The sequence below is a fragment of the Oncorhynchus keta genome, chromosome 8 (assembly GCF_023373465.1).
Source record: "Oncorhynchus keta strain PuntledgeMale-10-30-2019 chromosome 8, Oket_V2, whole genome shotgun sequence".
NCBI lineage: Eukaryota > Metazoa > Chordata > Actinopteri > Salmoniformes > Salmonidae > Oncorhynchus > Oncorhynchus keta.
The window spans coordinates 33713450-33741337 of NC_068428.1; the positions used below are offsets into that span (position 1 = coordinate 33713450).

The following is a 27888-nucleotide window of genomic DNA, read 5'->3' on the forward strand; positions in this document are numbered from 1 at the left end:
AATTTTCAAACCTAGAGTGGGCATACATATACCTACAATATGCATTCAGTATGTGAGTAAAATACCACAACTACCCTATAACTCCAGTTGATATATCAGATGAAATCATTGCATTGAGAACATGGAGTAGAAATGGTGTAGACTATTTGTTGATCGCTAATCTCCTGCGAATATCATTACCCTTGAATCAGATGATGCATTTGAGATTCCTTTATCAGATCCATTTGTGATTGTTCAAACCCGAAAAGTGTAAAACTTAATGAAGAGGTGCCCTTCAGACACTGAAGTGGTCTCTAGAATTGTTATGCTCTCTAACACAGCTCTGGTACACTAAAATGCATAAAGGAATTATTCAACCAGGTACACCGAGCCATTTGAGCGATGCATTTTAACTCACATACTGTAGGCTTTTCGGTTTTCACACTGCCTTCTCACTCATTTCAATGAACATCTACCTTCCACAGTCTTTCCCTCTTTTCACTGCACTGCACCCTGGGAAGTGGAACCCTGTTGGTTCCTAATATAAACCATCATTACCAATCAGTTTCAAATTAAAAGACCATTCTCCGAATGAAATCATTAAAGCATGTTTCGTTAAAGAACACGACTAAGTGTTTTCCTATTGTTTTTTTGTTTTGTTTTTTTGTGCAACAGAAAAGATGAAAAGGCAATGAAAGAATCACAACTCAAGTCATTGGGCCGAGAAGCAGTTATGAACCCTATTGAACATGTCAGGTCCCTCACCATGAGGTTGATAAGACATGTGTAGTTTCCCCAGTGGCGGGTAAACCCCCCCCATAGTGCTGCACCAGGGAATGGGCTGCAATCCCACAGTCAAAGACGGCTGATAACCTCTACGCCGAGGGTCAAACCCAGCCACATGTGGCCTTTACAGAGGTCGACTTTCATAAAATAAAATAAAAAACACAAAGCTACTGTAATACACTGTAACTGCGCTCACATTTTGACTGTTGACAGTGGCAACATGATAACATTCAGGGATATTTTTTTATTTTACTAGGCAAGTCAGTTAAGAACAAATTCTTATTTTCAATGACAGCCTAGGAACAGTGGGTTAACTGCCTGTTCAGGGGCAGAATGACAGATTTGTACCTTGTCAGCTCAGTGGTTTGAACTTGCAACCTTCCGGTTACTAGTCCAACGCTCTAACCACTAGGCTACCCTGCCGCCCCATATATTGTATGGCTGTGCTATGAGCAGATTATGTATTAGACTGGGAAGTACAGGTTTATCATACAGTTACACCAATGATGCCCTTTTAGCTTAAAAATAGACACACTTCAAAACAACTCGCAAAAGCCAGCGAGGCACCATCATCACAAAGATGATTCTGGAATATTAATGCATACGAACAAGGAATTCAAGGCCTCAGAGTTTTGTGAGTTGTTCAGAACCCTGTTTGTTTCTCATAGTATCTAAATGGGATTTGTCCATCCTGGTATCATATCAAAGTTAGCGTTTTTATGTATTGCTGAGAAGGCAGTGCAAAAAACACACATACACATAGACGTATGTATGTGTGTTGACATCAAAATACCTGTGACAGGCAACACTGAAGCCTCCAGCTGTTCAGTCCCCCCGGTTATCCTTCAAGAGTTGCATGGCTGGTCAAATAGAGAGGGGGTGCTGCTCTTCTGCCCAATGGGGCATCATAGGATCCCTTCCCCACTCAAGGGCCCTGCTAGCCTTGACATGCTAGCATCTGGTTGGGAAGTGATTTAGAATTCAGATCTCTCTTTTTTTTATGTAAGTGAGTGGCAAGGCCAGTCAAATATTACAGATTATTTTAATTTAACTTCAAAGCCGCTATTCCTTTAAAAATGACACCAAATGGTTGATACCAGGTAAAGAAATATTTGCAATATGGCTTGAGATGGAGCCAAAAAGTCATAGCCAATTATTTCCCTGAGGCTCACTAGCACATCCTGTTCCATAGCCCAATTGGATATGACTGTATATGGAAGAGAAAAAAAGTCCTTGAGAACTACTCATAAAAAATACAAATATATGCAGAAAACGCTTGAATAACTGACAACCATTTCAGAGCCAATTTAGTGAGCCAATTGGGAAGCGGACAGAATTGGGACAGAGCTTATTGGGTGAAAGGAGTTCAGCAGGTAAGACGGTGGGATTGGAGGACACTCCTTGATCCGCAGGTCACATCGTAGGCTGAGGGATTCTGACTGTGCAACCCAATTGAGCATGACAACATAAACAAAATAAAACTCCAGATTGTACAAGAAAACAAAGAAACCCCAAAAACTCAAACAAATACAGAGGGCTAGTACAACTGCTTTCACGAGATGTGTTGAGAAATTAAAATCCAGGTCATAATATTGTCAAATGAAAAACGGAATATGAAATGATAGTATTTCAATAGGGTTCATAGCTTTACTCTTTCAGGCATACACCAAATGCACTAGATCAATTAGTTTAGAGGCAGCAGTGGTTCTGTTTACACAACCAACCAGATATGTTGATGTTGTGACAAAGATATTGTGTGTAAAATGTTGCACAAAACCTTGAAATCCCTGAATATTTAATATCAAAACAACAATTATTGCAACAAGTTCACTTGGAAGAGATGATTTGACATTCTTCTAATAGGTCATCTAAATGTGAGATTTAGCTGAACGAGAAAGATTTGAATACGGTGGGCCTAACGGGTAAAATAACTGTTGAACATTTTAGTGAGAGCGCCCTTCAAACCTTGTCAAACCTCAAGTCAACTGATCAGCCTCACATGATTGCAAGAACTGCCTTCTGATTGGTCTAACATCAGAAGTGATAAATCAGTTGCCAGTAAATATTATTCAAATCATATCTTCAAATGGGGTTTTATGCAACACAATACAGCAATATAGAAAAACGATTTATTTTACGCGCTCTAAATTGCCTTTACTAGTTCCTTTGAGCAACCAGTACCATATCTGAGTTTGTTGACTTACCGTATGTCGGTTACAAGATGCTGTCTTGTTTTCTGTAGGCTTATAAGTCAAGATCAGTTAGAGACGCTAGTGCCCTCAACATCCAATCTGGACCTTGAAGACAGTTTCACTGCTTAGTTTAACTCTTCCCCTCTAATCAGGGACCTGTGACACCACATGGGTTCCATTAATTATCAGGTAGAACAGAAAACCAGCTGGCTCCGGACCTCAAAGGATAATATTTGAATACCCTTGTGCTAGTGGAATGAACTTGTCAAACAAAGCATGGAAGGGGAGGCTGAAAACCTCTCTGGAGCAGGCCATGAACCCTCCTAACACTCTGTCGAGGTCTATAGCCCCTCCCTCCAACCACTGGTTTGTTTAACACTTAACCCTTCCCTACACAACTCACACTCTACACACGACACATATATCACTGAGATTCACATGCTTAGAACAGGGCATGTTCCTCTTGCACATGCCAAGTGCTGTGAGTGTGACTGAAGTGTGTTGATGTGGTGTGGTGCATTGTGGGTATGACTTCTCATTGTGCTAATTTGAATGAGGCCCCTCCCACCCTCTACTACGGGTTTAGCTTTGCCACCACCACACGTGACAAATCAGGAAGCCCGGGACATGATGCATCGTTCGTGCAATGTAGCGCACTTGCAAGCAAATTTCCTCGGAACACTCAGGATATGCAGAGGCAAGACAAACAAGACACACAACAATGACAAGTAGCAAATAAGAAATGACCGGAATCTTTCAACCAAGCATCTCTCAAAGCTCAAGGGTACCCCACTGTACATATGTAGGTATGTTAAGGATGTACACATGTCATAGAATGTATGAGGAGTATGTTTTCTAGGCCTTCTCTCGTTTGGGGGGATTTTGTGATGCATACTGTTACCTGTTGTGGATCTGAGAGTTGACGTGACAGTGGAGGATGTCATTGAAGGCAAGCAGTCGTCGTCTTGGGAATACCCAGCCTGAATTGCACGCAGGTAACTGTGGCTTCGAGTGCGGAATGAGCCAGGCAGGTCCAAAGCCTCCATGGCCTGGGATTCTACTTCGCTAAAAACGGACTCGCAAACTGACTCAAACTGGCCATTGACCTCAGTCTCACTCACCTGAGAGACAAAAACAGGAATAGCAGTCCTTAATTTTTCCTCTTCCTTTCTGTTTGTCACTTTGATTCTTCCCCTTAGTACAGTAAATATGAAGGAGTGTTAGCAGGAGAAAAAAGGCACTGGCAATTCCGAACTTAAAAAAAACAACTTTGCATCAAAATCTTTGTTTTCTTAAAAAAATCAAGCAGATAAACAACCAAATGAAAAGAGCGAAAACAATGCATCATTTGGTATAACGTTTACAGTATGTACTATCCCATTGTAAGTCATCATCATAGACATACATACCACAGGAGGTTGGTGGCACCTTAAGTGGGGACAACGGCTCATGGTAATGACTGGAGCATAATAAGTGGAATGTAATCGAATACATCAAACATGTGGTTTCCATGGTTTCCAGGTGTTTGATGCCATTCCATTTGCTCCATTTCAGACATTATTATGAGCCGTCCTCCCCTCGGCAGCCTCCTGTGATATTTTGTATTTTTATTGAACCTTTATTTAACTAGGCAAGTCAGTGAAGAACAAATTCTTATTTTACAATGATGGCCTACCCCGGCCAAACCCTCCCCTAACCCGGACAACTCTGGGCCAATTGTGCGCCGCCCTATGGGACTCCCGATCACGGCCGGTTGTGATGTAGCCCGAGATCGAACCAAGGTCTGTAGTGAGATGCAGTGCCACTCGGGAGCCTTATACATACGTTACTACTGAGGAAATGGGAAAGCAGATGTCCTTACAAGAACCTATTCAAAAGTAGAAATTACAGTGCAACACAGTACAAACAACATGCAGAATTTCAATGTTGTGAATATATACAGTATATCTCCAACGCAATGCATCCAACGTAACGGCAGGCAGGAAGCTATACTAACAACGTCACCTGTGTATCAAAATTCATCTTGTTTATATTACGCAGTGCATAAAAGCCTGCTACTTAATAACATAATAAAAATTACTGGGTATATTACATGTATAGTGTAGCTAATACACAGCAAAATATGGATAAAACCAATGCCTTTTACTGATCAAACATCCAACATTGTCTAGACTGACTGAGCAGTTTAAAACAACATCCTAGTACTGTGTAGGAACTTCCGTAACAGGTAACCTGAACTTGTAATGAGATAAATATAGAAAATAACAGATATGTATGGTTCTGCTTGTTGATGCAATGTCACCAATAACACAAATCTATTGGTTTCACATGGATCGTTCTGAAAACCGCAAAATATGTCAACAGTACTACCAATGACAACTTAAACAATGAAAAAGCCTCTCTCTCAAACAATAATACTTGAACAAGCATCTACCATCTCAATGAAAGGGGATCTAGTGGTGACTAATGTGTTTCTATAAGTAACTATATGATTATTGTGATTATTGCCATCCCTTTAGCAAACAACAGATGGTCCCACCCACACTGCCCACATGGTTGCCGTCTACTGTATCTCCCCCTCCTCCTCCAGGACTCCTGGTAGCATCTACTGTATCTCTCCTTCCTCCTCCTCCACCACCTCCTACTCCACCTCCTCCACCTCCTACTCCACCTCCAGGTAGCGTCTACTGTATCTCTCCTTCCTCATCCTCCTCCTCCTCCAGGGCTCCTGGTGACATCTACTGTTTCTCTCCTTCCTCCTCCTTCTCCTCCTCCTGGGCTCCTGGTGGCATCTACTGTATCTCTCCTTCCTCCTCCTCCCCCGGGTCTCCTGGTGTTCCCCTTGTAAGGATCCTGTGTGGGACTCACCTGGCTGACGCAGCTGGCCTGACTGAGGGTGCTGACCGCCCGCATGTAGCTCTGGTTCCGGGAGCGGAACTGAGGCCCCAGGGGTACATGGTGTTGGGGGTAATTGAAGGCTGGGTCCAGGGTGACACTGGGATGGGGCCGCATCATGTCTCGGGTGGTTTGCAAGTGGTAGCTCTGGCTGAATGGAGAGATAGAGAGACAAATATGAGAGGTATTGTCAGTCAGACATACCTTTATCTCTTGACTATGTAAACATAATTGAGCATCTGACTAAATTATGCACGATTTTAGTTCTGGGTTAACTGAGATTAGACATCCCTGGCTATTTTTTTTTACCTAAGCCCCAAACTATTAAAAAAAACAGTTAAACAGGTAACCTAGCTGACATGTCGTAGGCCTACTGCTGTATCCAGGTTTGTGTTGTGTTGTTGTGTGACCGGCAGCAAAAGTGACTCTTCCTCTTACAACCGCAGCCTTTTAAACAATCAACTCCGAACTACGATAACAAGTGCATTACTCGCAAACCCCAAAACACTGTTGAATCGCTAGCCCCACAATTACAGTTTGTCAACTCACTATATAAGCAAATCAAATGTTATTTGTGACATGTGTGTAGACTAACAGTGAAATGCTAAATTACAGGCCATTCCCAACAATGCAGAGAGAATATTTTTTTTAAATAATAGAAAGGTAACACAAGGAATAAACACACAATGAGTAATGATAACTTGGCTATATATACAGTACAAAAAAAATGGTAATTTAGCAGACACTCGTATCCAGTGTGACTTATAGTAGTGAGTGTATTCATTTTCATACGGGTCCCCCATGAGAATCAATCCAACTGAGCCACATGGGTACCAGTACTGATGTGCAGGGGTATGAGGTAATTGAGGTAGATATGTACAGTACATATAGGTAAGGTAACTAAGCAACAGGATAGATAATAAGCAGTAGCAGTAGCTTATAGTATTTGATGAGTCATAAAAGAGTTTGTGTAAAGGGGGGGGGGTCAATTCTGATAGTCCAGAGTCTTAGCAGTCTTATGGCTTGTAACCTATAGTGGTGCAGGAGGGGATGGCTGCCGTTTTACGGACTCCTGGGGAGAAAAAGGGGGTAAAATAAAGAAATAAAATAAAACATAATGCTCATCCAGAAGCAGCGCTCCTAGTGGCCGGGGACCTTAATGCACGTAAACTTAAATCCATTGAGCCTCATTTCTTCCAGCATGTCACATGTGCAACCAGAGGAAAACAAACTCTAGACCACCTTTACTCCACACACAGAGACGCATACAAATCTCTTTCCCGCCCTCCATTTGGCAAATCTGACCATAATTATATCCTCCTGATTCCTGCTTACAAGCAAAAACTAAAGCAGGAAGTACCAGTGACTCGCTCAATACGGAAGTAATCAGATGATACGGATGCTACGGTACAGGACTGCTTTGCTAGCACATACTCGAATATACTCCGGGATTCATCCAATGGCATTGAGGAGTATATACTACCTCAGTCACCGACTATGTAAATAGTCTGGGTGGCCATTTGATTAATTGTTCAGCATTCTTAAGGCTTGGGGGTAGAAGCTGTTAAGGAGACTTTTGGACCTAGACTTGACCCTCTGGTACCGCTTGCTGTGTGGAAGCAAAGAGAACAGTCTATGACTAGAGCCTTTGGCAATTTTTAGGGCTTTCCTCTGACACTGCCTAGCATATACAGTTGAAGTTGGAAGTTTACATACACCTTAGCCAAATACATTTAAACTCAGGTTTTCACAATTCATGACATTTAATCCTAGTAGAAATTCCATGTCTTAGGTCAGTTAGGATCACCACTTGTGTGTGAAATGTCAGAATAATAGCAAAGAGAATGATTTATTTAAGCTTTTATTTCTTTCATCACATTCCCAGTGGGACAGAAGTTTACATACACTCAATTAGTATTTGGTAGCATTGCCTTTAAAGTGTTTAACTTGGGTCAAACGTTACAGGTAGCCTGCCACAAGCTTCCCAGTGTAACTGAGTCAGGTTTGTAGGCCTCCTTGCTCGCACACACTTTTTCAGTTCTGCCCACACATTGTCTATAGGATTGAGGTCAGGGCTTTGTGATGGCCACTCCAATACCTTGACTTTGTTGTCCTCAAGCCATTTTGCCACAACTTTGGAAGTATGCTTGGGGTCATTGTCCATTTGGAAGACCCATTTGTGAACAAGCTTTAACTTCCTGATTGATGTCTTGAGATGTTGCTTCAATATATCCACATAATAGATGCCATCATTAAAAAGGAAAATGATGTAAAGTGCACCAGTTCCTCCTGCAGCAAAGCACCCCCACAACATGATGCTGCCACCCCCGTGCTTCACGGTTAGGATGGTGTTGTTCAGCTTGCAAGCATCCCCCCTTTTCTTCCGAACATAATGATGGTCATTATGACCAAACAGTTCTATTTTTGTTTCATCAGACCAAAGCCAGACATTTCTCCAAAAAGTAAGATCTTTGTCCCCATGTGCAGTTGCAAACTGTAGTCTGGCTTTTTTATGGCGGTTTTGGAGCAGTGGCTTCTTCCTTGCTGAGTGGCCTTTCAGATTATGTCGATATAGGATTGTTTGTACTGATGAACGTGGTACCTTCAGGCGTTTGGAAATTGCTCCCAAGGATTAACCAGACTTGGAGGTCTACAGTTTTTTTCTTGGCCTTGGCTGATTTCTTTTGATTTTCCCATGATGTCAAGCAAAGAGGCACTACGTTTGAAGATAGGCCTTGAAATACATCCACAGGTACACCTCCAGTTGACTCAAATGATGTCAATTAGCCTATCAGAAGCTTCTAAAGCCATGACATAATTTTCTAGAATTTTCCAAGCTGTTTAAAGGCACAGTCAACTTAGTGTATGTAAACTTCTGACACACTGGAATTGTGATACAGTGAATTATAAGTGAAATAATCTGTCTGTAAACAATGGTTTGATTTTTTTGTGTCATGCACAAAGTAATGTCCTAAGTGACTTGCCAAAACTATCGTTTGTTCACAAGAAATTTGTGGAGTGGTTGAAAAACGAGTTTTAATGACTCCAACCTAAGTGCATGTAAACTTCCAACTTCAACTGTAGGTCCTGGATGCAGGAAGCTTGGCCCCAGTGATGTATTGGGCCGCATGCGCTACCCTCTGTAGTGCCTTATGGTCGGATGCCGAGCAGTTGCCATGCCAGGCAGTTATGCAACCAGTCAGGATGCTCTCAATGGTGGGGGACCCATGCCAAATCTTTTCAGTCTCCTGAAGGAGAAAAGTTGTTGTCGTGCCCTCTCCATGACTGTCTTGGTGTGTTTGAACCATGATCATTTGTTGGTGATGTGGACACCAAGGAACTTGAAGCTCTCAACCTGCTCCACTACAGCCCCCGTCGATGTAAATTGGGGCATGTTCGGCCCTCCTTTTCCTGTAGTCCACGATCATCTCCTTTCTTGCTCACGTTTAGGGAGAGGTTGTTGTCCTTGCACCACTCTGCCAGGTGTCTGACCTCCCTATAGGCTGTCTCATTGTTGTCTGTGATCAAGCCTACCACTGTTGTGTCGTCAGCAACCTAATGATGGTGTTGGAGTCGTGCTTGGCACACGCTGGTGTTGGAGTTGTGCGCGACCAGGCAGTCGTAGGGTGAACAGAGAGTACAGGAAGGGACTAAGCACGCATCCCTGAGGGGCCCCCGTGTTGAGCGATCAGCGTGGCAAATGTCTTGTTTCCTACCCTCACCACCTGGGGCGGCCCGTCAAGGAGTCCAGGATCCAGTTGCAGAGGGATGTGTTCAGTCCCAGGGTCCTTAGCTTAGTGATGAGTTTGGAGGGCACTATGGTGTTGAAGGCTGAACTGTAGTCAATGAACAACATTCTCACATAGGTATTCCTCTTATTCAGGTGAGAGAGGGCAGTGTGGAGTGCAATAGAGATTGTGTCATATGTGGATTTGTTGGGGAGGTATGCGAATTGGAGTGGGCCCAGGGTTTCTGGGATGATGGTGTTGATGAGAGCCATGACCAGCCTTTCAAAGCATTTCATGAGTAGAATCCCAGTGAGATGATGATTAAGCTGTGGGTAACAAAAGGACAAAAGGATAGGGAGTCTGAGCCCTGAGTAGCATGCAGGACTGATACATGCAGGGCACCTTCACAGGTATCTCCATGTGTGTGTGTGTGTGTGTGTGTGTGTGTGTGTGTGTGTGTGTGTGTGTGTGTGTGTGTGTGTGTGTGTGTGCGTGCGTGCGTGCGTGCGTGCGTGCGTGCGTGCGTGCGTGCGTGTTTGTGTGTGTGCATGCGTGCGTGCAGACCTCCAGAACACAAGCATCCGTCCTGTTCTGGAAGAAGGATTTGCAAAGCTAGTCAAGAATAACTATAAAATACATCTCAGAGGGCGATGGATCATCTGGGTCAGAATCAGGATGGGAAAATATTCTGCTCTGATGCAGTCAACAGTACAATAAGGTATAGAAAACGTTGCACTGATACCAAGAGGTGCATAATGTATGGTACAATCAGTAGAGGAGGTTTATTAGTTTGTCTCCAAGCTCTTTCATTCATACCGAGATAATCATTTGGACTTTGTCCTTCAGAATATTATGCATCTTCTGATTGGTTGGTATAATAATTGTTATTGTAACCATTATTACTGCTTCCAAGATCCCATGCCATGCCATGCTACACATCTAGGTGTATAATATTTTGATGGTGTCCTTTTCTTTTTCTGTCCAATCATTTCATTTTTTGTACTACAAAATCACTCTGTACCACTGTCCTGCTTCTTATAGTTTACCTAAAGCTCATTTATCTTTGAATCTATGGAGTGTTGCCTATCAAGAGGGGGAATGAGAGCAAACAGGCTCTTTATTTGCGGAGTGAGACAGCTCAAGTGAGAATGAAAGACAATTTCACCTATATGAAGACATTCAAAGGAATACATGAGATTTGATTGTCAGCCAATGAATATCCTGTTCATGCTTAATACTGTACCTAGTCATTTGACTGTGACATTTGAGAGAAGTGACAGACTTACCACTGCCTTTTCAACAGTGCTGTGATAACATGAGGTGCATTGCCTCGGTAAGCAAATATTGAAATAGGAGTTGATAAAGGTCAGATATAATGCCTGCATTGGTCTAACACTCACTAGCTAAAGTACTACTTTAATATCTGAGCTCATGAGGAGAACTGGGCTCCAATGGTAAACAGAGAACAATCCAAACACAAGGACAGGGGCACAAAGCAGTGAAGCGGCTACAAACCAATTGACCAAACAAATGTAGCAGATCTCTTAGTCACGCATTAATACAGGCTGAAGAGGCATTGGGGTACGATAAGAACATGCACAGCCAATCGTAACATAGCGCTATTCTTCCTCTGTTGCCCAGCAACATTGAGTGACATGGCTAAATCATGCATGTTCCCCAGATAATCCCACTACATACAGAGGTCACAAAGACATAAAACAGACATAACAGGTAGACTAGCCATAACGGCAGGTATCCTAGCAATTAAGAGCATTGGGCCAGTAATCGAAAGGTTGCTGGTTGAATCTCTGAGCCGACTAGATGAAAAACAGTTTGCAAAAAGCCAGGAGCTATGGTTAAGGTTTTGAAATGGCGTGTCAAAAAGGCTGGTGCTGTGTATAGGGTTTTCAAAGAGGGTCAAAATCCAGTCAAGATGAAGGTCAGAGCTTCTACATTATTTACGGTAATCCATGAGCCACATTGGCTATCTGGGCAAAAATATAATTTTAAACCCTGCCATCCTATCTCATGTCAAAATCCAGCTTTTGAGCAGTTATTTCAATTTCAGTAATGCAGCCAAATGTTTACCAAAAGCATGTAAGTAATGCTGTGTAATTACGGATTTAATTTCATAAGGCATATTCATAAAAAATGCTGCCTTGTCTGTACAGTTTAGCAGCATATTAATGTATTAATATTAATATGTTTGAAACCTATCCTGGGAATGACACGTACAACTGGACTCAGAATTAGACGTTACAGATGCGCAGTTTGACTCATAACCCGCAGTCCCTGCGGTTATATCCACAGGTTTATGGTCATGAAATATTGTGTCGATGAAGGGCGGGTTGAATAAAGAAAAAACAATACCTTTAAAAAATCCAGAAATGTATAATTCTTGTGCAATTTATATCCATAGGCTACATTCTTTTTAGACTATTCTGCATTAGTGTTAGTAAGCCTACGTTTAGGGCCTAACTGTATGCACGCCAAATAGCCTACACAACATTAAAACGTTCATGTCGATCCATGGAGGCAAAAAGGAAAATGTTAGAATTTAATTCAAAAAGAGAAAAGCTGCAAAATGGAGAGTTGAAAATAGAGAGAAGGGAGGGCCTGAAAAGTAACGTTTGGGAAAGATTTGGTGAAGTGGTAAAAGAGGATGATAGCAGTGCCGGCTGTGTTATTTGTGATGATTGTGAGGCGCTGTACAAATTTGACAGTCACAAGACGGGGATTTCAAATAGGCCTATGGCATGTCAAGGGAACTGTAGCTGTACTGTAGAGTTTAGATGGGTTGAATGGAAACTGAAATCAGGAAACTGACTGTAGGTCTATAACCTCTCACATAGCCTTAATTTGAACTCCTGTAGAAAGAATTAAGCGTTTCTTACAGTGAAATTATACACCAAATGTCGGCCAAATTTTTTGTGGAGAAACGTGATTGCTTTCTTTCACCATCTTGAGAGAACGAGAATACACAGTTAGACACCATCTGTAGAGGTGCTATCTTTAACAGCATCATAAAAGCTGATAGTATTTCATCCACAAAAAATATGCATCCAAGCCAAAGTGAAATCTTATCAGAAACATGTTGGGTCATTTCTTGACAAATGGTAAAACTGATGTCATTTGGAAATTTTGCACCGAAAATATTCTGGTCTTTGTTTTGTTATTGCATTTTCTCCCTGCCCCCTAAACATCTTTCACCTCGAAAGAAGCAGAGATGACAGGGAAAACTTTAACAATGTCAATTAGATTGAATAATGCATTCTATCTATTTATGACATTATTCTGGTGAGAAAGGCTTTAATTAGTCTTCTAGAGCAACAGAAGCTGCATGCATCTAATTATAGACAAATTGCCTACCAAAATGTCGAAAAGTATAAAAAGGAACTGGGTAAAAAATGTAATCCTGCACCCCCTGTCAAAAAAATCAGTCTGCTGTCTCACTGGAGCGGGCCTTAGATTTGAACTTTATCACATATAGTCGGGCAGCTGTGGATAGGTTATTAGCACGTCTACTCCCGCTCCCCCTCTCCGGCGCTTGACATCGACAGTTTATTCATTATTACGCAAACCTGCCACCTGAGCCTCATGAGACTTACCTGGACTCCATCACCTTCCTGATTACCTCCCCTATATCTGTCACTCCCTTTGGTTCGTTCCCCAGGCGTTATTGACTGTCTCTGTGTTTTATGTCTGTACGCTACTCGTGGTTCTTGTTTTGTTCCATGTTCCGTTATGTATTAAATTCACTCCCTGTATCTTAGCCTACACATTACAGAATAACGCCTCCCCAGGGGGAAGCAACAGGGATTTTTTTTACTGGTGACGTTGGGTCCAAGTGCCGCTGCCGCGCAACTGGGGGTGCTTCAGCTGGCTGTCAGGCTTCCATGACTCAGCTGGCTCAACAGGTTCCCAAGCCTCGGTTGGCTCATCAGGCTCCCGCGCCTCAGCCGGGCTCGTCAGACTCCCGCGCCTCAGGAGGGTCCCTCAGGAGGGTCCCTCCCCGCACCTCAGCCGGCTACAGGGTCCCTCCCCGCACCTCAGCCGGCTACAGGGTCCCTCCCCGCATCTCAGCTGGCTACAGGGTCACTCCCCGCATCTCAGCCGGCTACAGGGTCCCAGGCTGACATGTACGGTGTCCATTTTAGAACATCCTCAGCCTCATACCTCATGGGTGAGGATTGACTCAAGCAGGAGTGACTTATGAGGCTGAGGGTGTGCTAAAAACAGACACTGCAACAACGATCTCGTGACAACGCATACCACAAGGAGCTTTAGTTGAGACATTAAGATGGGCCTACCTTTGGGGGTCTATGTGGGGCCTCTGCATAACTGATTTGAGGACGAGGGCGTCGGGTCGGATGGCCTTCTGGGGTGAGGACTTGGGGCTGCCGTCAGATTCGCCACCAGAGTCATTGTCTACCTCTCCCATGGCTTTGACGTAGCTGCTGCTGCGCATCCGCCGACATGGGATCTCCTCGTCCTTGTCTCCGTCCTCCGGGTATCCACTCCACTCATCCTGAGGCACCTGCAGCAGAGAGCCCACCTCCGTCAGTCAGTCACATAGATACAACAGTCACATAGTTCCAACCCCCCGCCCCCCCTTGTATGACTGCTCTCCAAGCAGTTATGTTCTCTGCTAGTAAAATGGGGCCCAGCTGCCAAAAGAGTGTAAGAGATGACTCAGAGTCAACTGAAGAGGAGTTTTCCCATAATACACACAGGGACTGACTGAAGCAGAGTGATCCCCAGCTTCTGTTCTCCCCTCAGACTTACCCCTCACTCCCCAAGGGTCTGCTCCTCTAATTAACCAGTTTCACTGCTCAAAACATTCTACTCCTACTCCCCAGCCATATTTGTTTTATTCATATTTCTCTAACATGTAATGTTTTGTTATTTAGCCAAAGTGCTTTTCGGTGTGTATAAGCAGCTGAATAGCATTATATATTTCTCAGAAACAACTCCAATAGAAACTATCCTCAATGGTGGCAAGATATTCTCAGTGTAATAAGCTAAAAGTTTTTCCCAAAAAATGACATGATACAAATATCAAATCATTTTTCTTTTTGTCATATGCGCCAAATACAACAGGTGTGGGTAGACCTTACAGTGAAATGCTTAGTTACAAGCCCTAACCAACAATGCAGTTTAAATATTCCAACAAAAGAAAATATAAAAAATATATATAAAAAACAATAAGAAATAAAAATAACAAATATTTAAAGAGCTGCAGTAAAATATCAATAGTGAGGCTATATAAAGTGGGGTACCAGTACAGAGTCAATGTGCAGGGGCACAGGTTAGTCGAGGCAATTGCGGTAATATGTACATGTAGGTAGAGTTATTACATTGACTATGGATAGATAATAACAGAGAGTAGCAGCAGTGTAGAATGTGGGGGGGGATGCAATGCAAATAGTCTGGGTAGCCCTTTGATTAGCTGTTCAGGAGTCTTATGGCTTGGGGGTAGAAGCAGTTTAGAAGCCTCTTGGACCGAGACTTGGCGCTCTGGTACCGCTTGCCATGCGATAGCAGAGAGAACAGTCTATGACTAGGGTGGCTGGAGTCCTATACAATTTTTAGGGCCTTCCTCTGAATAGGTTTTGTCGTGCCCTCTTCACGACTGTCTTGGTGTGCTTGGACAATGTCAGTTTGTTGGATCTTTAAGCTCTCAACCTGCTCCATTACAGGCCCGTCGATGAGAATGGGGGCACTCCCTAAAACACTTCAGCAAGCAGGCCTTTCTAATCAACCTGGCCCGGGTATCCTGGAAGGATATGGACCTCATTCCATCAGTAGAGGATGCTTGGTTATTCTTTAAAAGTGCTTTCCTCACCATCTTAAATAAGCATGCCCCATTCAAAAAAATGTAGAACCAGGAACAGATATAGCCCTTGGTTCACTCCAGACCTGACTGCCCTTGACCAGCACGAAATCATCCTGTGGCGTAATGCATTAGCATCCAACGCAAATTTCCACTGCGATATGCAACATTTCAGGGAAGTTAGGAACCAATATACACAAGCAGTTAGGAAAGCTAAGGCTAGCTTTTTCAAACAGAAATTTGCATCATGTAGCACAAACTCCAAACATTTCTGGGACACTGTAAAGTCCATGGAAAATAAGAGCACCTCCTCCCAGCTGCCCACTGCACTGAGGATAGGAAACACTGTCAGCACCAATAAATCCAAGATAATGGAGAATTTCAATAAGCATTTTTCTACAGCTGGCCATGCTTTCCACCTGGCCACCCCTACCCTGGTCAACAGCCCTGCACCCCCCACAGCAACTAGCCCAAGCCTCCCCCATTTCTCCTTCACCCAAATCCAGATAGCTGATATTCTGAAAGAGCTGTACAATCTTGACCCCTACAAATCAGCCGGGCTAAACAATCTGGACCCTTTCTTTCTAAAATTATCTGCCGAAATTGTTGCAGCCCCTATTACTAGCCTGTTCAACCTCTCTTTCGTATCGTCTGAGATCCCCAAACATTGGAAAGCTGCCGTGGTCATCCCCCTCTTCAAAGTGAGAGACTCTCTAGACCCAAACTGCTAAAGACCTATATCTATCCTACCCTGCCTTTCTAAGGTCTTTGAAAGCCAAGTTAACAAAACAGATCACCGACCATTTCGAATACCACCATACCTTCTTCACTATGCAATCTGGTTTCTGAGCTGGTCATGGGTGCACCTCAGCCACGCTCAAGGTCCTAAACAATATCATAGCCGCCATCGATAGGAGACAATACTGTGCAGCTGTTTTCATTGACCTGGCCAAGACTTTCGAATCTGTCAATCACAACATTCTTATCGGCAGACTCAACAGCCTTGATTTCTCAAATGACGGATTCACCAACTACTTCTCAGACAGAGTTCAGTGTCTCAAATCGGAGGGCCTGTTGTCCGGACCTCTGGCAGTTTCTATGGGGGTGCCACAGGGTTAAATTCTCGGGCCGACTCTTTTCTCTGTATACATCAATGTCGCTCTAGCTGCTGGTGATTCTCTGATCCACCTCTACGCAGACGACACCATTCTGTATACTTCTGGTCCTCCTTTGGACGCTGTTAACTAACCTCCAGATGAGCTTCTTCTGCACAGCTATCACTCCAGTGTTTAATTGCTAAATTGTAATTATTTCTCCACTATGTTCTATTTATTGCCTTACCTCTATCTTACCTTTATCTTACCTCATTTTCACACACTGTATATAGACGTTTTCTATTTTATGTTTTTTTTATTCCATGTGTAACTCTGTGTTGTTTTTGTCGCATTGCTTTGCTTTATCTTGGCCAGGTCACAGTTGTAAATGAGAACTTGTTCTCAACTAGCCTACCTGGTTAAATAAAGTTGAAATAAAAAATAAATAAATACATCTGATCTCTTTTTTTATTGACCGAGTCACTGGTGCTTCCTGCTTTAATTTTAGCTTGCAAGCAGGAATCAGGACTGTGGAATTATGGTCAGATTTCCAAATGGAGGGCGAGGGAGAGCTTTGTACGCATATCTGTGTTTGGAGAAAAGATGGTCTTGAGTTTTTTTTCCCTCTGGTTGCACATTTAACATGCTGGTGGAAATTTGGTAGAACTGATTTAAGTTCCCCTGCATTAAAGTCCCCGTCCACTAGGAGCACCGCCTCTGGATCAGCGTTTTCCTGTTTTCTCATGGAGGTATACAGCTCATTGAGTGTGGTCTTAGAGCCAGCATAGGTCTGTGGTAGACAGCTACAAAAAATACAGATATGTATGGTCTCTAGCTTATCAATAGATACTTTACCTCAGGCAAGCAAAACCTTGAGAATTCCTTAGATATCGTGCACCACCTGTTGTTTACAACTATACATAGACCACCTCTTGTTTTACCACAGGCTGCTGTTCTATCCTGCCGATACAGTGTAAAACCTGCCAGCTGTATGTTGTTCATGTCGTCATTCAGCCACGACTCGGTGAAACATAAGATATTAGTGTTTACTGTCCTGTTGGTAGTTTAATCTTGCTCGTAGGTCATTGATCTTGCTCGTAGATCAGTAATCCAGATTATTTAATACTGATATACTGATATACACAATACATTTACCAAATGTACATTTTTGTAGAGATGGTGTACCGCAGGGATGAATACAAATGGCAATTCCCTTCCCCCTTGTAATCGTCTCATGTACAGCATGGCTCTGAGGTCTAAACTCCAGTGAGTGGAGTCAAACTTCCTAGAAAATGGATGTGTGGCCTGTAGAGTTCCATCTCATCACAGATTGCCAAGCCATCCACACAGTGAATGACACTGCAAGCCTGTCAGAGTGACTAGTCCCAGTGAAATGGGCTTAGTGTGAGAAGAGGAGGGGTGTGAATTGAGTGGGAAAGAAAAGCTTGTTTAATCTACAGGGGGGCTCTGTGGCCTAGCTCCACTTTGCCCTGTTAGACTGTTAGGGCAGAGACAGACCAACATTCAACCTGTTCATACATTCTTGAGAAGCAGGAACAATGGGATTTCTCGCACAATTGCGGTCTAGGCACAGTGTGGGTTTGATTGAACCTTCCCTACAGTGGCTGCCATTCATTCACCTGAGGCTGTGCTTGTAACTTTTACGTTGACACAATGTACTGTAGTTAGTGACAAATTATTCATTTTAGCAGCAGACAAGTTAATTAATCTTGCTACTATTATTAGGAAACTATGTAATGTGCCATGAACCCCAACAGCAGTTACCAAGCATAGACAAGTGGTGCATGTTCTGTTGGTAGAAATATGAACATTTGACTGAATATCCAGAGGTCTCAGGGTCAGCTATAGGATGAAGAGCGTTACACTGCACAGTGAGGGGAGTAATAAAATCATGGATAATACCATGTCTTCCTCCCGAATCCTCCACACTCATTTTAAGGCGAATGTAGGCCAGTGTGTAGGTTGCAGCCATAGCAACTGCAGATAAACGAGCGACATTAACACATCGTGCATATGCAACGGCGTAGCCTCGACTGTAACAGTCGTTCGACGAACGGCAGAACAATTAATAGTGATTAAGGGATCATTGTTAATTACATGGTGTTGCTTTGCCATAAACATTTCCACACCAAAACAAAGCAGCTCATTTACTGTACAAGTAGCTCTAATTGGTGAAATCAAAGAAGGTTAATAGTTTAATAAGGCATGTTCTCGTCAATCCACATTAGTAGACAGTACATGCGAATTGAAAATATGTTCTAGCACTCTAAGACGGATGATCATATTCATATACTTTAACCATATATCTTACATATACTCATTTCAAGGCATATTGGCATTGACATGAAATAAGCCATCAACGGCCAATCAAATTAATGATGTCACACATATGTTGTAGCTGTCCAGCATAATGATCAGGTGTATGTACTGGATGTATAACATAAAATTCCATCACGCTGTGCCCCCAGTGGCCCTCTCTACCTCTGCCAGTTATTCCCCCCAACCAATCATGGGCCCTGTCTGGTTATTTCCCCTCCACAGTCCCTGGGCTGCTATCAGAGAGATCAGAGTAGGATGAATGTTGGGTTTTCTGTTCCTGGAGGTAACCTCACTCACTCACACATATATGTATATTAAATGCAGCCATCGGTGGACATAAACCTGATCTATAAACGGCTCCTTTCTAGCATATAATCTGTATATAGCAAAAGAACATCAGGTCAGGTGACTTCAGAGAAGAGGTGATACGGATCCAACAGGAAGCTGCATATGTGACAGAGTGAAAATTCCACCCCAGCCAGGGCGTGAACGCACAACCTCTGAATCCGGAGCAACAATAATTCTGTCTCAGAAAGGCAGTACGGATGCTATGTGCTACACATTCCAGTACCTCTCAAGTACAGTGTTGCCTTGACGATTAGTGAGGGAGGGATACAGCAAATAAAAACATTAATCAAGAAAATCTAATTCAATGTAACTAATTACATACAAGGTGAATACTGATGAACACTTCCTAAAGCATTGCTAAGCAAGGTTGGGTCAAAAGACAATTGCAGACAGACTGCTGTTGTGACCTAAGTGGACATGTTGGCATGCCAAACTGCTTAACAAGAGAGCAAAGAGGCTAAGCTCTAAAAATAAAAATAAATATTTTTTTTTAACGCAAATCTCCTCAGCAATGCCTGACTTCGCAAGCCAACAGGATAATTAGCTGGCTTGCTTATATCTTCACTTCAAAGCTCTATCAGCAAAACTATCATTCACACTAATCTGCTGTTTCTGCGTTTCTCCATTCCCACAAGAGAGAGTTGAATAAAAATACAGTGATTGTGTGGAAACTGAATTAATCATGCTTAAAGACAGCAATAAAGCAAAGGTATTATTTTTTCTCCTAATGCGTTGTCTTTGATCAGCTGGGGCAGTGGTTAACAAGGCAGGCATCGCTCATGAGAGCCCAGCGCTAGCTTGTTAGCTTTCCCCTGTCTCTTCTCTGACGGAATGTTGTCACACCTGAATGAAGAGGCGCTTGGCTGCGCCACTGGGTTCGATTAGGCTAGAAAATGTCTGGTGCCATTAGTTGGTATACATTTTATCAACACCCATAGACTGGTGAGTTAAACGTTTCTAGGAGACTAAGATGGACTATCTTGAATGATGAACACTAAAATGCTCAGAATAATTTGACACACATTGGATAACAGCTTTTCTTTTTGTTAGTACCCACCATCTAATACATTTGGTTCGCTCCCTTAAACAGACTGTTTAACAGTAGAGGAAGGGAGGGAGTTTCCGGCTGTGTGGGTATGTAATAATTCTCATAGTAAAAATGGAAACCATAACATTGCATTAATGAGATTTAAAAAAAGCAATGCCACAGGCACCCTGGGTCTCTAATTAAGCAATAAGGCCTGAGTGGGTGTGGTATATGGCCAATATACTACTGTTAAGGACTGTTCATAAGCACGACGCAACGTGGAGTGCCTGGACACACCCCTTAGCCGTGGTATATTGGTAATATACCACAAACCCCAGAGGTGCTTTATTGCTATTGTAAACTGGTTACCAACGTAATTAGAGCAGTACAAATACCCGTGATATACGGTCTGATATACCACGGCTGTCAGTCAATTAGCATTCAGGGCTCGAACCACCCAGTTTATAATGTTGAAAGAATCAAAGTCCTGCCACCTGTGCCTGAGCTGTGCTAGACACACAAGATGACAGCCGGACAGAAGAAGCCATTCCATCAAACTTTATTGAGTGTGGTGAGCAGATCGCCCCAGCCAGCGAGCACTCAGGGAGAAATATATATGTAAGGCTTGACAGCTTATTCATTACAATTACTGGGTGCATGTACGGCGGCCAGATGTTGAAGCACGCCCACCGGACAGGGATGCAGACCATTACCCTAATCCGTCTCAATAACGCTGCATGGTGAGCACAGGCAGGCAGGCAGACAGACAGACAGACAGACAGACAGACAGACAGACAGGACAGGCAGGCAGGCAGGCAGGCAGGCAGGCAGGCAGGCAGGCAGGCAGGCAGGCAGGCAGGCAGACAGACAGACAGACAGACAGACAGACAGACAGACAGACAGACAGACAGACAGACAGACAGACAGACAGACAGACAGACAGACAGACAGGCAGGCAGGCAGGCAGGCAGGTGTGTCACTCTCTAAGCACATGGATTCTGGGGTGTTTAGGCCCTGGGGATATCATTTGTTACAATGACAGCTTGACCATCAGATGTGTTACTGAGAATACTTGGTCTAAATCTAACTTCAAAAGCCATGTGGATGAATGGATAGGATACAAATGTCTGCTCGGTACAGAAGACTGACAGATTCAGCCCAGTCTACCTCTCTACCAGGCTCCAGACTATCCCATCACATTTGCTGCATCAATATCGGTGCAATACTGGTGTAGGTAGGCCTTCCACCTGTGAAAATGTAAAAAAAAATATATATATACAGTGGGGCAAAAAAGTATTTAGTCAGCCACCAATTGTGCAAGTTCTCCCACTTAAAAAGATGAGAGGCCTGTATTGGTCAGATTCACTGATAAACAGCCATATGATAAACAAACTGTAGTTGAACGTTTCACCTTTGATTCTTGATTTTTTTTGTCCTTTTTGAAAAAAGATGCAAACCAAATATACCTATCTAGCTAAATTCCATTCCTTTGCTTGTAGTGTGCTTCTTATCTGACTGGTGAGAAGCAGCAACCGAAATGTTGGTTCCAGTTGTAGAACTCAGATTCAGCTGAAAAGATGTTAGCATTGTCAGAAATGCTACAAAAAGGTAGCACATCGTTGGTTCCTAATGAACAGAAATTAGCATGTGAGAGCAATAGATTATACATTTAATTAAACTTGTTGCACCTACAAACTTAGTCAATCCGACATTTCTTAAATCCAATAGTCACTTTATGGATGCTGTCGTCTCATTTTAATCCGATGTCTCGAATTTGAGCAAGGTCGGTGCAGAAAATACTCTTAAAACTCAGTTGCTAGAAACCATGTTAAATAATCTGGTATGTGGTGCTCTGTAACAGTCGGACGGCTCATGACGAGAGGCTAGAAAGTATTGTGTGCTTTCAATCAAGTTGATTTACAAATCTTCATCTAGATTGGTGTCATATTGGTTTAGATATGATGGTGGGGAGATTTTAATGTAATATTTAGCTTCAATCAATGCCTATATTGTGGGTGATATCGCTCCCACAATAATACAGAAGGATGGGTGACTGAACTGACAGTAAGGCCTGGAGTGAAAGTAATGCAATCAAACCCTCACCTTTGACCTGAATGTATCACTTTATTACACAACAGGCTTCACCTCCATCATCTTGATGTGGTCTCGCCGTTTCTACAGCAGGTGCAGCAGACACTTATTGGATCTTGTTTGCATAATGACTTCCCTTGGAAGAAGCAGCTCAGCGTTTCTCAATCACGGTCCTACCTCTGAGTCCTCTGCTTCTACCAGGCCTAGGTCACTGAATATAGACCAACCTGTTTCTTATCGAGATTAGGTCACTGAATATAGACCAACCTGTTTCTTATCAGGATTAGGTCACTGAATATAGACCAACCTGTTTCTTATCAGGATTAGGTCACTGAATATAGACCAACCTCAAATCAAATTTTATTTGTCACATACACATGGTTAGCAGATGTTAATGCGAGTGTAGCGAAATGCTTGTGCTTCTAGTTCCGACAATGCAGTGATAACCAACAAGTAATCTAACTAACAATTCCAAAACTACTGTCTTATACACAGTGTAAGGGGATAAAGAATATGTACATAAAGATATATGAATGAGTGATGGTACAGAGCAGCATACAGTAGATGGTATCGAGTACAGTATATACATATGAGATGAGTATGTAGACAAAGTAAACAAAGTGGCATAGTTAAAGTGGCTAGTGATACATGTATTACATAAGGATGCAGTCGATGATGTAGAGTACAGTATATACGTATGCATATGAGATGAATAATGTAGGGTAAGTAACATTATATAAGGTAGCATTGTTTAAAGTGGCTAGTGATATATTTACATCATTTCCCATCAATTCCCATTATTAAAGTGGCTGGAGTTGGGTCAGTGTCAATGACAGTGTGTTGGCAGCAGCCACTCAATGTTAGTGGTGGCTGTTTAACAGTCTGATGGCCTTGAGATAGAAGCTGTTTTTCAGTCTCTCGGTCCCAGCTTTGATGCACCTGTACTGACCTCGCCTTCTGGATGATAGCGGGGTGAACAGGCAGTGGTTCGGGTGGTTGATGTCCTTGATGATCTTTATGGCCTTCCTGTAACATCGGGTGGTGTAGGTGTCCTGGAGGGCAGGTAGTTTGCCCCCGGTGATGCGTTGTGCAGACCTCACTACCCTCTGGAGAGCCTTACGGTTGAGGGCGGAGCAGTTGCCGTACCAGGCGGTGATACAGCCCGCCAGGATGCTCTCGATCTGTAGAAGTTTGTGAGTGCTTTTGGTGACAAGCCAAATTTCTTCAGCCTCCTGAGGTTGAAGAGGCGCTGCTGCGCCTTCTTCACGACGCTGTCAGTGTGAGTGGACCAATTCAGTTTGTCTGTGATGTGTATGCCGAGGAACTTAAAACTTGCTACCCTCTCCACTACTGTTCCATCGATGTGGATAGGGGGGTGTTCCCTCTGCTGTTTCCTGAAGTCCACAATCATCTCCTTAGTTTTGTTGACGTTGAGTGTGAGGTTATTTTCCTGAAACCACACTCCGAGGGCCCTCACCTCCTCCCTGTAGGCCGTCTCGTCGTTGTTGGTAATCAAGCCTACCACTGTTGTGTCGTCCGCAAACTTGATGATTGAGTTGGAGGCGTGCGTGGCCACGCAGTCGTGGGTGAACAGGGAGTACAGGAGAGGGCTCAGAACGCACCCTTGTGTTGAGGATCAGCGGGGAGGAGATGTTGTTGCCTACCCTCACCACCTGGGGGCGGCCCGTCAGGAAGTCCAGTACTCAGTTGCACAGGGCGGGGTCGAGACCCAGGGTCTCGAGCTTGATGACGAGCTTGGAGGGTACTATGGTGTTGAATGCCGAGCTGTAGTCGATGAACAGCATTCTCACATAGGTATTCCTCTTGTCCAGGTGGGTTAGGGCAGTGTGCAGTGTGGTTGAGATTGCATCGTCTGTGGACCTATTTGGGCGGTAAGCAAATTGGAGTGGGTCTAGGGTGTCAGGTAGGGTGGAGGTGATATGGTCCTTGACTAGTCTCTCAAAGCACTTCATGATGACGGAAGTGAGTGCTACGGGGCGGTAGTCGTTTAGCTCAGTTACCTTAGCTTTCTTGGGAACAGGAACAATGGTGGCCCTCTTGAAGCATGTGGGAACAGCAGACTGGTATAGGGATTGATTGAATATGTCCGTAAACACACCGGCCAGCTGGTCTGCGCATGCTCTGAGGGCGCGGCTGGGGATGCCGTCTGGGCCTGCAGCCTTGCGAGGGTTAACACGTTTAAATGTCTTACTCACCTCGGCTGCAGTGAAGGAGAGACCGCATGTTTTCGTTGCAGGCCGTGGCACTGTATTGTCCTCAAAGTGGGCAAAAAAAGTTATTTAGTCTGCCTGGGAGCAAGACCGTGACTGGGCTGGGTTTCTTCTTGTAGTCCGTGATTGACTGTAGACCCTGCCACATGCCTCTTGTGTCTGAGCCGTTGAATTGAGATTCTACTTTGTCTCTGTACTGACGTTTAGCTTGTTTAATAGCCTTGCGGAGGGAATAGCTGCACTGTTTGTATTCGGTCATGTTACCAGACACCTTGCCCTGATTAAAAGCAGTGGTTCGCGCTTTCAGTGTCACGCGAATGCTGCCATCAATCCACGGTTTCTGGTTTGGGAATGTTTCTATCGTTGCTATGGGAACGACATCTTCGACGCACGTTCTAATGAACTCGCACACCGAATCAGCGTATTCGTCAATATTTCCATCTGACGCAATACGAAACATGTCCCAGTCCACGTGATGGAAGCAGTCTTGGAGTGTGGAGTCAGCTTGGTCTGACCAGCGTTGGACAGACCTCAGCGTGGGAGCCTCTTGTTTTAGCTTCTGCCTGTAGGCAGGGGTCAGCAAAATGGAGTCGTGGTCAGCTTTTCCGAAAGGGTGGCGGGGCAGGGCCTTATATGCGTCGCGGAAGTTAGAGTAACAATGATCCAAGGTTTTACCACCCCTGGTTGCGCAATCGATATGCTGATAAAATTTAGGGAGTCTTGTTTTCAGATTAGCTTTGTTAAAATCCCCAGCTACAATGAATGCAGCCTCCAGATAAATGGTTTCCAGTTTGCAAAGAGTTAAATAAAGTTCGTTCTGAGCCATCGATGGGTCTGCTTGGGGGGGGATATATACGGCTGTGATTATAATCGAAGAGAATTCTCTTGGAAGATAATGCGGTCTACATTTGATTGTGAGGAATTCTAAATCAGGTGAACAGAAGGATTTGAGTTCCTGTATGTTTCCTTCATCACACCATGTCTCGTTAGTCATGAGGCATACGCCCCCGCCCCTCTTCTTACCAGAAAGATGTCTATTTCTGTCGGCGCGATGCGTGGAGAAACCCGTTGGCTGCACCGCATCGGATAGCATCTTCCCAGTAAGCCATGTTTCCGTGATTCCGTGACAACCTGTTTCTTATCAGGATTAGGTCACTGAATATAGACCAACCTGTTTCTTATCAGGATTAGGTCACTGAATATAGACCAACCTGTTTCTTATCGGGATTAAGTCACTGAATATAGACTAACCTGTACATATCAGGATTAGGCCACTGACTATACACTGAGTATACCAAATATTAGGAACACCTTCCTTTTACCAGGATTCAGTCTATGTCATGGAAAGAGCAGGTGTTCTTAATGTTTTTTAGACTCTGTGTAGAGTAGACAAACCTGCATGTAGATGGTCCTAAAGGTCTTTATGTATCACATTTGCTGACATTGCAAGATTATAAGTAGGGATGTAGTGGTAAAAAAAAAATACAGCCGATATACGCTATTCACAAAATAAAAAGCCACGTACAGTAAACACAGGTTTCGCGTCTCTTTTATTTTGTGAATAGCGTATACCCTTGACTCAATCCCTGATCATTTTACAATACTATCTCAGAAGATTGTTAGTGTCCAACAAAGAGCTATAATGAATAATAACATCTATATAAACTTCTATGGAAGTGTACTTTACACAATTCCAATATGCCAAGGCAGTGTTGAACACTTTTGCAATTCAGCGTGATTGAGGTAGAAATCAAACATTTAAAAGATGAAAACCGTAGCCTATACCTTGTGTACGTAGGTTAACAGTCTGAAACCCCAAACGTGTCAAACTTGGAAATAGCATCATGTATTGCTGCTGTGTGTTAAGTCTGGTGAGTGTATTTTACTCTAAATCTCTCTCTCTCTCTCTATCCCTATCTGTCTCTCTCTCTCTGTGTCTCTCTCTCTCTCTCTCTCTCTCTCTCTCTCTCTCTCTCTCTCTCTCTCTCTCTCTCTCTCTCTCTCTCTCTCTCTCTCTGTCTCTCTCTCTCTCTCTCTCTCTCTCTCTCTCTGTCTCTCTCTCTCTCTCTCTCTCTCTCTCTCTTCTCTCTGTCTCTCTGTCTCTCTCTGTCTTTCTCTCTCTCTCTTCTCTCTCTCTCTCTCTCTCTCTCTCTCTCTCTCTCGGTGCATGCTGGGTGTTTTTGGAGTTTGAGTGTTTGGTGTGGAAAGCTCTATCCTAACTAACTTTCTTGATTCTATTCTTTTCTTTACATGTTATTTTCTATGGTGGAGGGTTAATGCAATATTTGTTTTTAGCGGTATCCAAAGTTAGGGTGGAAGAGGACAGAGTAAGTTCCGGGGTTGCAAGGTATAGTGTGCGCAATGGCTTCTCAGCCTAGTGCGCAGGAGACGCTGTCGATACAACATGGTTTCAGGTGTGTTCCTGAGAACGGAGTTAAGGTGGAGGAGGTTCTGCTCGCGGTCGGTGAACAGGTAGGAGCTGAGTTTATACATTCTGCTTCTAGAATGAACAAGGCTGTGGTTGTGTTCATGAAAAGGGCTAATTTGGTCGGTAGGCTAATTGCTAGCGGAATATTTGTAAGGGATGTGTTGGTGTCAATTTCACCTCTCTCTACCCCTTCAACAAGAGTTGTGGTGCAAATTTGCCTCCATTTATTACGGATGATCAAATTAGGAAAGAGCTGAGTCGTTTTGGTAAGTTTGCTAGCGGTTTCCGTGTACTGTCAGCAGGTTTTCAGGCAGATGCCGTTAAGCACGTTGTTTCATTCAGGAGGCAAGTGTTTATGTTTCTGAACAATAATGAGCAACAGCTAAATGTGCATTTTAAAGTGAGGCATGGGGAAGGGCTCTATGCAGGTTTTGCCAGCACAGATAGTCTACGGTGTTTTGAATGTGGGGATTTGGGGCACAAGAGCTTTGCGTGCCCACATAAAGGCCATAGACAAGGGGAGGGTACGAGCGCAAGGGGGGGAAATCGAGGTGAAAATGCAGGGGGTAAGGAGATGCAGACAGCAGAGGCTGGGCCTAGTCAGTCTAGAGATGGTGGTGTAGATGAGGCTGGGTCTAGTCAGGCTAGAGATGGTGGAGAAGCAGAGGCTGGGTCTAGTCAGGCTAGAGATGGTGGGGTAGCTGAGGCTGGGCCTAGACATGCTATGGAGGGTGGTATAGCTGAGGCTGGCCCTAGTCATGCTATGGAGGGTGTTGTAGCTGAGGCTGGCCCTAGTCATGCTATGGAGGGTGTTGTAGCTGAGGCTGGCCCTAGTCATGCTATGGAGGGTGGTGCAGATGATACTGCGTCTAGTCAGGTTATTCTAGTGGATGAGGAGAGTATAGTGGGGAAGTGT

The 27888-nt window shown here is 43.7% G+C and overlaps 1 protein-coding gene across 3 annotated transcripts in view; it reads right to left on the reverse strand.

Annotated features, from left to right (window-relative positions):
- The window catches only part of LOC118387143 (disks large-associated protein 2-like), a 252165-nt gene that overhangs the window by 103832 nt on the left and 120445 nt on the right, over positions 1-27888 (reverse strand). For all 3 annotated transcript variants that reach the window (XM_052524032.1, XM_052524031.1, XM_052524033.1), the window contains exons 3-5: positions 13891-14117; positions 5826-6003; positions 3859-4078 (exon numbers count right to left, since the gene is read on the reverse strand). In XM_052524032.1, coding sequence (XP_052379992.1) covers positions 3859-4078; positions 5826-6003; positions 13891-14117 — 625 coding nt within the window. The remainder of the gene's footprint in view (positions 1-3858; positions 4079-5825; positions 6004-13890; positions 14118-27888) is intronic.